This window comes from Rhinatrema bivittatum, chromosome 5, assembly GCF_901001135.1.
Source record: "Rhinatrema bivittatum chromosome 5, aRhiBiv1.1, whole genome shotgun sequence".
Classification (NCBI taxonomy): domain Eukaryota; kingdom Metazoa; phylum Chordata; class Amphibia; order Gymnophiona; family Rhinatrematidae; genus Rhinatrema; species Rhinatrema bivittatum.
Window position 1 is genome coordinate 50,079,874 of NC_042619.1, and position 16,384 is coordinate 50,096,257.

Consider the following 16,384-nt stretch of genomic DNA (forward strand, 5'->3'; position numbering starts at 1 on the left):
TAGGCCTCAGTGTCCCGCAGCGGCGGTTGCCGGGCCTTCATCCTCCAGCCAGGCTTCACGGCGGGGCTCAGCGTCCTCCGTGGCGTCGGCCCTGCCCCTAGGCGGATCCCAGCTCTTCGGCGCGCCCTGATTGAGCGTAGTATAAAGGAAGTTCCCCGCCATCACTTCCTTGCCTTGGCAATCGGGTCGATCCTTGTGATTTCTAGTTTTCCTCTGCGTTCCAGTCTCTGTTCCAGTCTCGTTCCAGCCTTTGTTCCAGTCTTGTTCCAGCATCCTGTTCCAGCGTCCTTCCATTCCAGCATCCTCCTGTTCCAGCATCCTTCTGTCTCCTCGTCTTCCCAGGTAGTACCTCGGACTGTCTTCTCGGTACTGACCTCGGCTTTCCTTGACTATGTTTGATCGCTGCCTGCCTCTGACCTTCTGCCTGATTACTGACCACATCTACACGCTGCCTGCCTCTGACCTTCTGCCTGATTACCGACCACGCCTGCACGCTGCCTGGAACTAACCTCTGCCTGAACTCGGCCTCGGCTGACTGGCTCCTGGAACTTGACCTCGGCCTGGCTGACCACCCACAGACTGACTACTGGTAACTGACCTCTGCTTTGCCTGACCATCCTCGGACTAATTACTGGTTCTGACCCTCGCATTGGCTGACCACGCTTCCTTGAATCTGGCCTTGATCCTTGCTATACATTCAGAGACACTCTTCTGGCCATCTCAGGCATCCAGGACTTCCAGCCTGAGTATTGACTGCACACCCTTGATCATGGTGGGCACACCCCTGAACTTCCTATCAAGGAGATCCTGCAAGGCCCACCTAAGACAAGGTGGCCCAGGTACCCAAGGGCTCAACCCGTGGGTGCTAGGGTTGCTAGTGGCGAAGCTCCAGCTACCCTTTGTCTCCTATTGTGCTTCGGCTCCTGGTGGCAGGCAATCTCTGGGTCTGACCAGGGAGCCTACCAATCCTGCACTAGGCCAAGGGTCTACCTCCTGGCACAACAGAGAGTTTCAGTTGCGCAAGTTTTTCATTAATTGTGATCATACATTCAGAGATGAGAGAAGCTGTTTTCTCAAATGTATTTTTAAGAGGGATGTAGAATTGCAGATCATCCACATATAAAAAGAAGTTAATTCCTAGATCTGTTAGTAATTTGCACAGCGGAAGCATGTATATATTAATTAGGGTTGCTGATAGCGCTGAACCCTGTGGAACACCAGTTGTACACTGGAATATGTCAGAAATGTGGTTGTCTAGTTTTACCTGGAAAGATCTATCTGCAAGGAATGAAGTGAACCAGCTTAGTACATTTCCATCAATCCCTATGTTTCTCAGCTGGTAGCATAAAATACTATGGTCAATAGTGTCAAAGGCTCCAGTTAAGTCGATCAGCACTAGGCAGTATGATTCATTAGAGTCAAAGCCTTGCAGTATAGAGTCTGTTAAGGATTGTAGGAGAGTTTCTGTTGATCGATTCTTCCGGAATCCAAATTGGTTGGGATATAGGCTCTTGCTATCTTCAAGATGAGTTTCTAATTAGGAAACAACAGCTTTTTCGAGAATTTTCACAAGGACGGTTAGGTTAGAGATTGGACGGTAGTTATCCCATTCATCGGAACTTCCTGATTTGTTCTTCAGATTTAGTTTAATAACTGCCTGTTTTAAACTTTGGGGCATGTATCCTCTGTAAGTGCAAGTTTGACAAGCGTTGGGTTAGTAGAGGTTATTGTTTGGTTTACTTGTTTCAGAAAGGATGCTGGTATCAGATCAAGGGGGTTTAGTAGCTGGTTCTGGTTTAGTTATGATTTTGCGTATTTCCAGTTTCGAGACTGTGTCAAATTGAGTATTCCAAATTGTAAGGAGAGTGGGTGAAGGTGATTTGTTGTTTCAGTCTCTGAGTTTTTTTTTCAGTTAAAGTTGTGGCGTGGTCGTTGCATGAAGTTTTAGTGAATGTATTATTTGAGAATTGGAGTGGTCTTTTATCAGACTCTTGACTGTCTCGAACAGAAGTTTTGAGTTGAACATTACTCCATGTATCTATTTTGTATAATACTCATTTTTTGATTTATTTGTAAGGGTTCGGTACTGAGACAGATATGATTTGTATCTTCTTAGTAATTCATCTGAAGGGTTTTTTCGCCAATGTTTTTCAAGTTTTCTTAGGTATTTTTTAGATTCTTTCAGTTGTTCATTATACCAGGGGTTCATTTTTCTATGGTTATTATTATTTATTTTATTTGTGTTTTTTGTTTGGATTGGGCTAAATTTGTTTGCTATTTCCTTAATCATGTTATCGCAGAAAACGAATGCCTCATTGCAACTGTTTAGATTTAGATCTGAGATTTTTGTCTCTAATGTAGTAGTTAGTGTTTCAGTTTTTATTTTTCTTCCGAATGTTAGGGTAGTTATATTTTCAGGGCTTTTCACTATTTGCTTTTTGTCTATTAGGTCTGCTTTGATTAGGTGGTGGTCAGACCATGGGATTATTGTGAGTTTAGTCTTTATGCTCAAATTATTGGGTTTTGCGAAAATGAGAATGAGAGTATTACCTGTTTTCTGAGAGACTTCAGAGACGTGTTGAGTCCAACCTAAGGCTTCCATTATTTCTAGGAACATATCACAGGAGATGGATCTTGGAGACTCATTTACATGAAGATTAAAATCTCCTAAAATTAAAGTTGTTTCAGGAGAAAGGAATTCTTTTGTGAAAAGTTCGATTAAAGGTGAGCAGTCTTTTTGGAGATGGCCTGGAGGGCAGTATACTAAACCAATGTTAATTTGCTTTAATTTTAATATGGCTACTTCATAGGGCGAGTAGATTTCACTTTTCTTTAGTTTTAATTTGAGTTCTTTTTTGCAGATTATTAATAAGCCTCCATCTTTTCCTTTTTGTCTTGGGTTAAGGAATAGATGTGATGTGTAATTTGGATGTAATAATTGGTTTAATAGTACATTATCCTTGTCATTTAGCCATGTTTCAGTTATGCAGAATATTGTTGTTGTTCGATAATAATATCATTGATTACTGGGATTTTTTTTTTTTATTGATTGCGCGTTCAGAAGTAGAAACGAGAGCAGTAGGCAAGTTCTGATGTTTTGATTTTTGGTATTTGTAGAGTTTTGTAAAATTTTATTAAATTTGTTTGGATTTAATTTTTTGGTTGTTCATTAGGTTTCTCCTAGGACAAGCAGGATGTTAGTCCTCACATGTGGGTGACATCATCTGATGGAGCTTATAGGTTATGATCTGATTTTTAATTCCATTTCTAGCTGAGATTTTGTTGCTAAAGGCAGGTGGTGAGGTCTGCAGGTGCAGAGGTCAGTGGGTCCGCATGATCACGGGTGATGAGGTTCGCAGGTGGTTAGGAATAGGTCGGTGGATTCACCCGGCTGACTGTGGGGTCCGCAAGTGGACTCGGTCTTCCGTCCGCAGTTGGACTGAGCTTGCCGTCCGCAGGATTGCAGTCAGCGGTCCGCAATCTGCACTCTGTGGTCTGCAGGTCTTCAGTCTGCAGATCGTAGTCAGCGGGTCCGCAGTCCGCCATAGTCAGCAGGTCCATGGTGGAGAGGTCCGCAGGTGGAGAGATCTGCAGGTCCGTAGGTCTGCAATCCCCAGTCTGCACTCTGTGGTCTGCAGGTCCTCAGATAGCAGTCCGCAGGTCTGTGGGTGGAGAGTCCGCAGGATCGAATGTGTACTGCGATCAGCGGTCTCAGCAGGTTCAGGAACACTTCTGTCCTGCACTCTTCCGGTGCAGATCCTGCGCTTAGCCGATAGACTCAGTTCAGTGCAGGCTCAACGCTATGCCAGTGATTTCAGTCGGCGTAGGACCCGTACATGGCCGGAAGACTCAGTCAGCACAGATCCCACTTGCGGACGGTGGTCTCAGGTCAGTGCAGGCCCAAGGCTTTGCTGGCAGTTGAAATATAGCACGTCCGACTCCTAAGCTCAGTCGGTAGTCTAAGTTGGCGCAGGTTCGACGTTTTGCCTGCAATCTCAGATTGGTGCAGGGCAGCACGGGACGAAGCAGGTCGACGGTCAGCTGTCTCAGCGCGGGACCAGCTGACTCTGCCTGCACAGGTCAGCTGACTCAGCCGAGGGCTCAAGGGGGCTCTGGCAGGCACACGCAGTGGATGTTGGCCTGGATCGGAAGCTTCAGCTGGTGCACGCCAAGCCCATGACTTGCGGTCCCTGGGCCTTGAGAGGTCAGCAGTTTTGGTAGTCGATCGCGCACTCACCAGATCCGGGGAGAACAGTACAGCAGGTCAGCGCTCTTGGCCAGTGCAGGGGCGCACTGATCCAGCGATTGCCAGCTCACGTTTTCACCCGATCTTGAGGCTCCCTACTGTAAAATGCTCAGAAGGGTTTGGGGGATAAGGGAAGCTCGGCCAAATAGGACTCATAGTTTACATTTTGTGCAACAGTAAGGCCACTTAGCCGGCTATATGAGGATTGATAACTTTAAACATGCTCCAGGGCATGGAGAGTTAGCAGAAAAACTTATTTGCCTAACTCCTAATATTGGAGTTAGCCGGATAAGTTAGCTAATTCATCGCTGCCTTGGAACATCCCACGTAATGCCCATTACTTATCTGGCTAAAAATTAGCCAGATAAGTACCAGAAATATTTAAAACTTGTAATTTATTCCGATAACATGTCTAAATGTCTTTGAATATTGACCTCATAGTCTTTAAATTTGACAGTAAGTTTAATTAATGTAAGAAAGCTAGTATGATGCATTAACAACCAAGCTATTATATATAATAAAGTTTTGATTTTTTTTGTACTTCACAGGTATTTGAAGGCCTATGTTTAACATAGCTAGACCATTTTATTCCTGCTTAATTTGTAGGATAAAATATTCACTGCTAAATAGGAATATTAATATTGACTTTTCTCCTAGACCATGTGGTATCTCATATATATTTAATATACATATTGACCAGCATGGGTGACACAGTATAAATGTAGCTTGCTTTGATAGTGATTGCATAGTGCAACTCCGGTCCCCAACAGCCACAAACAGACCAGGTTTTCAGGATATCCACAATGAAAAGGCATGAGATAAATTTGCATGCACTGCCTCCATTGTGTATAAATACAGCTCATGCAAAGTCATTGTGGATATCCTGAGAACCTGGCCTGTCTGTGGCTCCAAGGGCTGGAGTTAGCCACCCCTGGTACAGAGGACCAGCTGGACTCTAAATTGCATTCCCTAGTGAATTCTGCGCTTTCTTCTGCTTATTGCCAGTTCCCTTTGTTCTGCTTTTTAGGAATGTATTATGCAGGAACTAGTTTGTTGGTATTGTGAAATGTTATGGCCCATGCTGTTGTCCTGTAATGCTGATTTTCACAGAAAGTTTAGATGGGTTCCAGTGCTCGTGCAAATGCTCCTTTTCCTCAGCTAGATATGATAGAGTGTGAAGGAAGCACACCCACTCTATAGGACTCAGAACGAATTAAAAAATCATTTACGCGTTAAGAGGGTCATTTTCAAAGGGATATCTGCAGGATAAAGCAGTGTTTTACTTCTCTACTGGCCACCTGTTGTGCAGCTAAAGTTATGTATGTCATGTTCACACACAAATTTACTTGGACTGAGCAGAGATGTTTCTGAAGGTAGAATCGGGGAGAAGTTTGAACTTAACATGCACACATTTAGATTTGAGAAAACATGCATTTAAATTTTCAGGGAAAATTTGTGTGGCTGCTTTAGCAGGTGCAATCTGTGCAAAGAGATTTGGTGGAATTATTTTCAAGGCAAACTTAGGCGAATTTTCAAAGGAGTTACGCATGTAAATGTAACATACTATTATAGCAAGTTTCAAAAGCATTTAACCCGGGTTAAATGCACTTAACACGGTAAAGCCAATGGACAATTCAATAGCATATATTGTAGCAATTTTCAAAAGCCCACTTACATAGGTAAAGTGTATTTACACATGTAAAACACACGTATGTTTCGGGGCTTGAAAAAAGGGGTGGGGATTGGGCGGGGTGGGGTGGGGGCAGGACCGAGACCTCCGGCACAGCGGCCGTGCCAGGGGATCGCACGCCAGCACTCGGCCGGCATGCGCAACCTACGCCTGCCCAGAGGCAGGCGTAAATAAAAAAATTAAGGTGGGGGGGATTTACATAGGGCTGGGGGCGGGTTAGATAGGGGAAGGGAGGGGAAGGCTGGGGGGGGGGGCGGTGGGAACGGGGAAATCCGGGGTCGGCGCACGCAAGGGGGTGCACACTTGTGCACCTTGCGCGCGCCAAGCCCGGATTTTATAACATGCACGCGGCTGCGCGCGCATGTTATAAAATCGGGCGTAGATACGAAAATCTGGCCCTTAGTTTTTTTTTTTTTTAATAATGGTTTTGGCACAGCTTGGCAGCTGATATTACCACCTCATAGAGAGCTGTGATACCCTTGGCTGCTAAAAGCAGCATTGCTGCAAGTGTTAGAAGAAGCTCCATAAAGGATGTTGTTAATGAACCTTGCCTTTGTATTGCCTATGCTTGTTAAGTGAGCACAAACTAGGTTGTCATGCATGGTTTTGTTTTGCTGTTCATTCAGGTAAAGGAGTTGACGCAGCTGAAGAGGTAACCTGCTTCACAGGAAGTAATAAAGGCAGCAATTCAGAAGTCCAGTCTCTCAGCTCCTTCCAGTCAGACTCTGGGGATGACAATGGTAAGTTTGACATTGTAATTGTATCGGGGGTATTTTTGTTGCTTCACTGGTACCTAGCAATTTTCCATGCCTTCAGAACTCATTCATAGTCATTCCTTTTGCTTAAATGATCTCTAGCCATGCAGCAACCAACTCACTTCATAATTCATCGAATATCTGCATTCCTCGACCAATAGGGACTCTTATCCACTTTCTTTCTCATCAAGGGTGTCAACATAACTTAAGCCCAGATTTCTCACCACTAGAGTACAAGAAGCAAAGTGCACTGCCTCTAGATATATTATACATTTCTCTTATAATGTTGTCCACACTGAATAAGAAAGTTCATACTCTTTGCTCAACCAGTAGAATTTGTACCCTTTGAGAAGGGAGGTTTTGTTTATAAGCATGCTGTCCCACAGATATTCTTGTTTACTGGATCTGTTTTATTTTATTTGGGGGTTTTTTTTTATACAAAACAATGTGATTTAGTATATGTACTGTAATACAAATAAGTAATAAGAACAGAAGAGATATTATGACCATGATAACAGAAGGGAGGGTGCTTGGACATATTGAGCTAAATATTCAGATATGCAGTTCTCCATTGACAAGCAGGGCTGAATTAGCCATGACACAGGGTGATGTCATCCGATAGTGCTGAACAAACCCATCTCTCTAGTTGAGTAAAGTTTTATCACTGAGCATGTGCAGGAGTTCCTTCACGCACCACTACCTTGTGAGCCCCTCCCTCAATCTTTTTCTGTCTGAGCTTCCATATGAATGTGTACCTTGTCTTCAGTTTTTTCTAATTTTTGCTAACTGCAGTTTTTTTCTTTAACTCCTACTTGTTTTTCAAGTTGCCTCAGCAGCCCCTCTACAGCACTTTTCAGCTAGGAAGCAGTATGCCAGAAAAGCATACAATTTTAGATGGAAGTGTTTTTCATTTTGCTGTCAGGCAGGCTCCCTGAACTCATTTACCTGTGGTCCAAAAGACCTGCTTCAGTACCTGTTCTCCCTCTCCTTTTTGGGCCTCAGTACATCATCAGTCAAAGTGCATCTCAGTGCCTTTGCTGCTTACCCACACGCAAGTAGCTGGAAAGCCAATCTCCATCCATCCTCTAGTACTGAAATTCATGAAAGGTTTGTGGCATTTGAAACCTCCAGTTGTGAAGCCACCGGTGCCATGGGATTTCAGTGTCATCTTGGTACAACTGATGAATCCTGTCTAAGAGCCATTTCAGTTGGCTTAAACCTGGAAAGCGATATTCCTAATCACCATTAATTTGGCAAAGAGACTCAGCAAGCAAAGAGCATTGGTTCATTACTCTCTCTACATACAGGTTTTCCACAATAGGGTGATGCCCTCGTGCACAGAAAGGGGAGAAGGCCCTCCATTCAATAGACTTTACAAGGCCTTAGCTTGTTATCTAAAGTAAACTCAACAGCATCATCAGACTTCTCAACTTTTCGTCTCCTACGATACTAACAAACTGGGCATGGCTGTTGCCAAATGCACATTGCTAACTGGCTTGCAGACTGTAATGCACATTACTGGCTGGCCTTCAGATCACAGACTTTATCAAGGATCATCAAGTAAGAGCCCTGGTTACCTCAGTGGCTCACCTAAGAGCTCACCTAAGAGCCACTGGAAGACATTTGCAAAGCTGCAACTTGATCGTCAGTTCTTCACGTCCCACTACTGTTTGCAAATCTGTCAAGAAGCAAAAGTAACTTTGAGTAAGCAGTTTTGAGCAGCCTGTTCACCTAGTAGTATACTCCATGGTTGGTCCCACATGTCATGGCTAATTCAGTCCTGCTTATCGACAGAGAAAGCAAGTTTGCTTACCATAAATGGAGTTCTCTGTAGGCAGCAGGATGAATTAGCCATACTTAATACCCACCTGCGGCTCTGGAGAGTCAACTACCTAGCTTAGGCTAAGCTCTACAATCAACTGAGAGGCTCACAAGGCAACACGTTCACGAGAACTCACACACATTCTCAGTAGTAAAACTTTATTGAGCTAGAGAAATTGGTCCATTTAGTGCTATTGGTTGCACCCCACGTGTTAAGGCTAATTCATCCTGCTATTTACAGAAAATCTTATTTACAGTAAGAAAACTTTCTTTGTTAATCTTAAATTAGAAATTACGGAGTCTATGTTCAAAGCATTTATCCAGCTAAGTTCAGTCCTTAGCCAGACAAACATCAGCATTTGAATTTTCCACCATGGGGACAGTCTCCAAATTATCCAGATAAATGTTTAGCCATATAGAATGTATCTAGGTAATTCTGAGTTGTTCTGGAGGCATTCTGGGGTGGAGCTATGTTAGCTGGATAACTTAGCTGAATAACACCAATATTCAGCATTATTTGGTTAAGGGGTATATTTACTAAGCCGTGATAAGGGTATAATATGTTGATAAAAAGCATTTTTCCACAATATTTTTACCAAAACCCTGCCTAGTATTGAAATAAGCTTTACTTCTATCACATGATAGGAGCAAAAGGTAGTCGGTGCCATTTTGCAAAATGGCGGCGACCAGCCAGGAGCCTAGGGGGTGCTTCAGGCCTCACTAGATTACCAGGAACCTATTCTAAGGTATTGGGGGTCCGGAACATGGGCTGGGATGGGGGAGGGGTAAATGTCATCTACTGAGGGGGGGGTTGGACAGGGGACTGATGGGAAGAGGTTGGACTGGGGGCTGTTACTTTTGTTAACAAGGGTGGGGTTTGGGAAAGGGGGCAGGGCATTCTCACACAACTTTTTATTGTATTTTCTTCTGCTTCTCCCCTGCTGAGCCGCCTCAACAGGGGGGGGGGGGGGTAGGCGTAGATCTACCCAGACCCCTGTGGGAAGATTTTATTTATTTATTTAAAAGATGTTTATACCACCAATCATAGAGGGTCATTCATCATATTGCATTATGGCGTTATCGCAGGCATTAGGGCCCTGACGTCCACAATAATGCCATAATGCATGAGATAAATGCATTGTGAGATTAGCGATAAATATTAGGGATGTGCAATCGTTTGCGAGGAAATAGAGACGATATTTCCTATTTCGTTGCGCTTCGGGGGGGCGACAAAACGATAAGAAAACCCACAAAATTTTGTGTGGTTTTCTTATCGTTTTTGGGGAGGGGAGAAAGGGCATATTAAAAAAAAAAAAACCCCACCCCAACCCTTCAAATTTAATTAATTACAATCTCCCACCCTCCCAACCCCCCAAGACTTACTGAAAGTCCCTGGTGATCCAGCAGGGTCCCAGGAGCGATCTCCCCACCTCGGGCCGTCGGCTGCCACTAATCAAAATGGCGCCGATGGCCCTTTGCCCTTACCGTGTGACAGGGCTATCGGTGCCATTGGTCGGCCCCTGTCACATGGTAGAAGCAATGGATGGCCCACGCCATTTTTTAAGATGGCGCCAGCCGTCCATTGCTCCGTGTCAGAGGCCGGCCAATGGCACCAATAGCCCTGTCACACGGTAAGGGCAAAGGGCCATCGGCGCCATATTGATTAGTGGCAGCCGAAGACCCGAGAGGGGGAGATCGCTCCAGGGACCTCGCTGGACCACCACTGACTTTTGGTAAGTCTTGGGGGGGTCAAGAGGGTGGGGGTTGCAATTAATTAAATCTGAAGGGTTGGGGCGGGTTTCGGGCATCGTTTCGGGGGATATCCGATATAAAATCGGCCCGAACCGCGAGAAAACGAAATTTCCTGCGGCAGGCCGATAACAATGGCTGAACCAAAAGATTCAGCCGAATCACATCTCTAATAAATATAACAAATCCCATTGCGGGAGAGAGAGATAGCCTCTGGGGAGGCACATGTATTAGTCAACTTTTTATACCACTGCAAGAGGGGCCATTCTGAACTCAGGGTGAGGTTTTGGTGGTGGCCTAGGTTTGAGGGGCAGTGTTACATGCATAGTCAGAGGTACGAACAGCACAGTAGACATCAATGAAGATTTTATGTGATTTGGAGTGATAAAAGGTATAAAAAGATGAGATTTGTACAATGTACTCTCTACCTAGCTGCTATCAAGCTAAGTCGAGAGTTAGTGTAGCTGGGTTTAAAAAAGGTTTGGATAAGTTCTTGGAGGAGAAGTCCATTAACTGCTATTAATCAAGCTGACTTAGGGAATGGCATCTGCTATTACTGGCATCAGTAGCAAGGGATCTTCTTAGTGTTTGGGTGCTTGCCAGGTTCTTGTGGCCTGGTTTGGCCTCTGTTGGAAACAGGATGCTGGGCTTGATGGACCCTTGGTCTGACCCAGAATGGCAAGTTCTTATGTTCTTAACCATCTTCTTGAATGAACTTATTCATCCATGCCCTTTAGTTAGCATATTTTATGGGCCTTTAAAAATATATTTCCAAACATTTAGCTTGTTGTTTATTAAGGAGCCTCACATAAAGAAAAATATAAATTGTAGCCACTTTCTAAAACATAATTGTGTTCCTCACACCGCAAGAAGGGACCGAAGTCAGTTCTTAAGAGTGCCTGGAATTTGGGCACCGCGCTCAGTGTTCCATCACAGATTAACTATTATTTATTGGAGCTAGTAAAACAAATTGGAAAGAGCTGTCGGATTTAAAACCAATTCATTTTCTCATTGAAAGGAAAGCTTCTAACTCGGAGCAAAGAGATTTTCTGTATCCTCTTGTACCCACACAGACAAGGTCTGAAGTAAATGACACGAAACCAAAAGTACCACATACTGGTTGGGACCTGAGTCAGGAAATATGGTTATTAAGAAAAGAAAAGAAAGCACATTATGCAAAACATTTATAATAGCGAAAGGTCACAGCAGAGGCTGTGCAGAAATCAATAAGGGCGCATGAAAAATTCAGATAGCTTTAATAATCAGGCAGTACAAACTTTATTTTAAAGTGGGTATAAACTCTTGCTAGAAATTCACATTTAAAAAAAAACAAAAAACCCACAGAAACTCCCAGACAAAGCATCTTCCTACTTTAATGCTTTAATCCTTAGTACAGGATTAGGTGTACAAATGATATCTAGATGCTTTAAAGAAAATCACGCATCCAGACCACCCACTCAGACAGCTGTCTAAAGTTACATAACAAGGCGTGTTCATTAGATATCTGTCTGATGCTTATGGCTGCTACAGGCATATTTTAGACAATCAGCAATTCAGAGCAATATTTCAAATTGCCTGTAATGGGGATTAGGCATTTGGCATCCAGATGTTTGGACACACTACTTCGAGGGCAGTACCCATCTATGAAATCTGAAAGCTCGTCCACAGGATCTTTGCCTTTTTATTTCAATGGGAAAAGGGATACTGCTTTGTTCATTAAAAAGAAAAAGAGACACCTCCTTCATCTGCCTCGGTGCATAATAATAGGATGAGGCGGCTTGGTTTGCACTGTAGAGTCAGTTACTGATAAGGTGGAGTCAATTTTAGATAAAAGAGCATAAGAACATGCCATACTGGGTCAGACCAAAGGCCCATCAAGCCCAGTATCCTGGTTTCCAACAGTGGCCAAGCCAGGTCACAAGTACCTGGCAGGATCCCAAGGAGTAGATAGATATGCAGAACATTTAAAAATATATATTCTTACCAGTCTCAGATGCTGTTACTAAAATGTATTTGGAGTACCATTAGTTCAAAGATAGAGCTAAGCTGTTCGTCAGAAGTACTCTTTAATAATGGGGGGGGGGGGGGGGGGGAGGAGCACTTATGATAGAGAGCACTTCTAACTCACGCTCTTCCACTGAATTCTTTATGCACATCAATCACATGAAGATTACACGATTAATAAAAATAAAAGCTTTCCCCGCAGTGTTTGGTTTCACATTTTGATTATAAATTATTCCCTTAACTTGTAGCTCTTCTCATCACTTTGTTATAGCAGCATCTTAAAACAGACATACACTCCATGATGCCACTAGATATTTTTCTTGGTATTTAATTATCATTATTTTAACGATTTTAACTTCTGCCACAGAGTATTCAAGTTGAAATCTGGCTAAGATCATAAAAGTATCAGCCTAGGAGTTTGATGTAGCGATTACAGAAAACTCTGCACCTGAAGTGAAACTTAAAGGTCTAAACTTGTGCTGCATATACCCCAGAGGAGAGAAAGAGAACATAAAAAAGACATTCAGATACCTCAGAGGTATAAATAATGCACAAGAAGAAAACTGGTTTTTTTGGTTTTATTTCAGAGGAAAGGAAGTTCTAGAAAAAAAAAAGTTATGGTATTGAAAATCCAAGGGGATAGACTCAGAAGTACATTGGAACATTTGTCTTCACTGCAAGGTTGCTAGATACATGGAACAGCCTCCCATTGGAGGCAAAACCAGCCTCCCATTGGAGGCAAAACCAGTAACAGAGTTCAAGAAATCAATGGGGTAGGCACAGAGAATCCCTGGTTGCAAAGAAGCGAATTCAGAGATAATCTGGGGTCTGTTAAGATGCATCTCAGTGCCATTGTGGCTCATCACCAACTGACTCTCTCTATCCTTTATAGCATGCTGCTATGCTCTAGCTGGATTACAACTTTTGGATTCTGTCAAGGCTCATTAAGTGAGAGCCATGGTGACTTCAATGATCTAAGGGTCACTTAAATTGAAGACATCTGCAAAGCTGCCACTTGGTTATCTATTTACACCTTCACATCCCATTAGTGTCTGCACAGTGTGTCCTGAAAAGACACAAACAGTTCTGTACATCCTGTTCACCCAGTAGTCCATTCTCCATTGGGGGGGGGGTCAGGGTTGTCTCTCAGTTAGTGCCTTCTCAAGGCAACTCTCAGCGTGGGACTTCGTACTGGTTATGGCAGATTCAATCCTTCTTGTCAACATAGAAAGCAAAGTTGCTTACCTGTAAAGGAGGTCCTCCGTAGACAGTAGGATAAATCAGCCATATTATTGGGCGGATTTTAAAAGCCTTGCTTGCGTAAATCAGCCCAGATTTACGCGAGCAGGGCCTTGCGCGCCGGCGCGCCTATTTTCCATAGGCCGCCGGCGCGCGCAGAGCCCCGGGACGCGCATAAGTCCCGGGGTTTTTGGAAGGGGGTGTGTCGGGGGGCAGGACCCGATGACGCGGCGTTTCGGGGGCGGGGCGTGGTGTTTCAGGGGCGGGCCCGGGGCGTGGCGCCTGCCCGGGGGCGTGGTCCAGGCCTCCGGACCAGCCCCTGGGTCGGAGGACGGTGCGCCAGCAGTCCGCTGGCACGCGTAGATTTACGTCTGCTTCTCGCAGGCGTAAATCTACGGACAAAGGTAAGGGTGGGGTTTAGATAGGGCCGGGGGGGTGGGTTAGGTAGAGGAAGGGAGGGGAAGGTGAGGGGAGGGCGAAAGAGAGTTCCCTCCGAGGCCGCTCTGATTTTGGAGCGGCCTCGGAGGGAGTGGAGGCAGGCTGCGCGACTCGGCGCGCGCCAGCTGCCCAAAATCGGCAGCCTTGCACGCGCCGATCCAGGATTTTAGAGGATACGCGCGGCTATGCGCGTATCTTATAAAATCCAGCGTACTTTTGTTTGCACCTGCTGCGCAAACAAAAGTACGCGATCGCGCAGTTTTTAAAAATCTACCCCTATATGTATTACCTGCTTGCATCCTTGGAGAGTTGACTACTAAGCTGTAGAAGAGAATGCACACTAATTTTTAATACCCAATATTTGAAACGAAATGGAAAAAGCATTACACATCATTGTTATCCACAGTGATTCCAAGATCCTTTTCCTGAGTGGTTACTCCTAATGTGGAACCCAGCATTATGTATCTAAAATTGGGGTTATTTTTCCTTATGCGCATCACTTTGCACTTGCCCACATTAAATTTCATCTGCTGTTTAGATGTCCACTTCTCCAGTCTGGCAAGGTCTTTCTACAGTCACTTACAATCTGCCTGTGCTTTAAGTACTTTGAATACTTTTGTGACATCTGCAAATTTGAACACTTCACTCATCATTCCTTTTACCAATGAATAAGCTGATCAATCCAGGACCCAGGACAGATTCCTGGGGCACTCCTCTATTCACCTTTCTCTATTAGGCCTGGAAAAATTGACCATTTAGTCCCGCTCACTGTTTTTTTTAACAGTTACCAATCCAGTATAAAAAAACATTGCCTCCCACACCATGAATGTTTCATTTTCTGATGAGTCTCTCATGAGGGACTTTATCAAATGCCTTCTGAAACTCCAAATACACTCTATTGATTGGTTCACTTTTATCCATGTGCTTATTTACTCCCTCAAAGAATTCTAATAGGTTAGTAAGGCACAACTTCCCTTTGCTAAATTCATGCTGGCTCTTCCCCATCAAGCCATGTTTATATGAGTAGTAATTTTGTTCTTGGCAATAGCCTCCACCATTTTACCCAGCACTGACATCAGGGTAGTTATTTGGATCCCCCCCAAAGCCCTTTTGGAAAATTGGTATTCCATTTGCTACCCTCAGGTATAGAGCCAGATTGGAATGATTGGTTGCATATTACCAGGAGTAGATCTGCAATTTCATGTTTTCCTTTAAAGCTCTGGGATCATCAGGGCGTCAGGTCTTGATGATTTGCTACTATTTAGCTTATCAAAGTACCCTGCAGTTCTTCCAGATTCACACTGATTTGATTCAGTTCTTCTTAAGACATCACCTAGAACATCCTCTTCTGTAAAGACCAACGGGAAAATTTTGTTTGTTGGCCTTATCCTCCCTGAGCACTCTTTCCACGTGCAGTCATCTAGTGGCCCAACTAACCCCCTTGTGGGCTTTTGTTTCTAATATACTTGAAAATCTTTTTTATGATTTGCTTTTGCTTGTTTGGCAAGTCTGTCCTCATAGTCTCTCTTGGCCTGTCTTATTAGTGTTTTACACCTAATTTGGCAGAGCTTGTGCACCTTTCTGTTTTCCTCATTAGTCCTTGCTTTCTGTTTATTTTAAAAATTCCTTTTTGCCTTCGATAGCCTCATTCACAGCACTATTTAGCCGTGCTGGCTCTTCGGCTTGTTTTATAGCCTGTTCCTCGCAGGTTCACTTCTGTAAATGTTTAGAGTTATTAACTGTTGGGGTGTTTGCTGATAACCCCCACTGTGTAAACAGACGTAGGCTGTGATAATATTTCTTGGCACTTTTGTCCTTCAACCATTTTTCGTACTGCACACATGGAAATTGATTTGTTGGCACATCTATCAATGTTAAACACATTTGCTGTGGACAAACAGGATTAGTCACGTAAGTGGGTGGTGTAATCCTGGAGAGTTCGGGAGAGGCCTGGGAAGGCATGTGCAGGATTCCCACCCAACTGCTGTGGCATGGGGGCCCCCTCACTTCTTTTTTTGCCTGCGGATGACATTAAAAGAGTTTCTCATCCTGAAAGAGAGCACTTTTCTTTGCAATCGGGGCTCCTCAGCTGATTGTTGTTAACTCTCTTTGGTTCCATTAGCCTCTCATAGTAAAGTTTTTCAGTATCACCTTAAATTATGGTGCTTTTATGAAGCAGATGCTTGGTCCCAAGATTTCTTTTTTCCCCTCTAGGGAGAGAGAGATCTGATTCAGTGATCTCGGTTAGCCTATTTTTCATTTTGAATATTGTCTCTTGATTTTGCTGCATCTCTTTTCCTCTGCATGTCAGAGAGGAAAATCAGTGGCTTCAAGCATTGGCCTAACTGCACCCACAAGATGTCCATAGCTGACCGTGACCATCACTTGAATTGCTTGTGCTGTCTAGAGCTAAAGAATGATGTCTTTTATTGTGGCATCTAC

At 43.9% G+C, this 16,384-nt stretch overlaps 1 protein-coding gene across 3 annotated transcripts in view; it reads left to right on the forward strand.

The window, feature by feature from the left end:
* FAT3 (FAT atypical cadherin 3) overlaps positions 1-16,384 on the forward strand; it is a 1,056,928-nt gene that overhangs the window by 1,023,092 nt on the left and 17,452 nt on the right. For all 3 annotated transcript variants that reach the window (XM_029602305.1, XM_029602306.1, XM_029602307.1), the window contains exon 25: positions 6,563-6,676. In XM_029602305.1, coding sequence (XP_029458165.1) covers positions 6,563-6,676 — 114 coding nt within the window. The remainder of the gene's footprint in view (positions 1-6,562; positions 6,677-16,384) is intronic.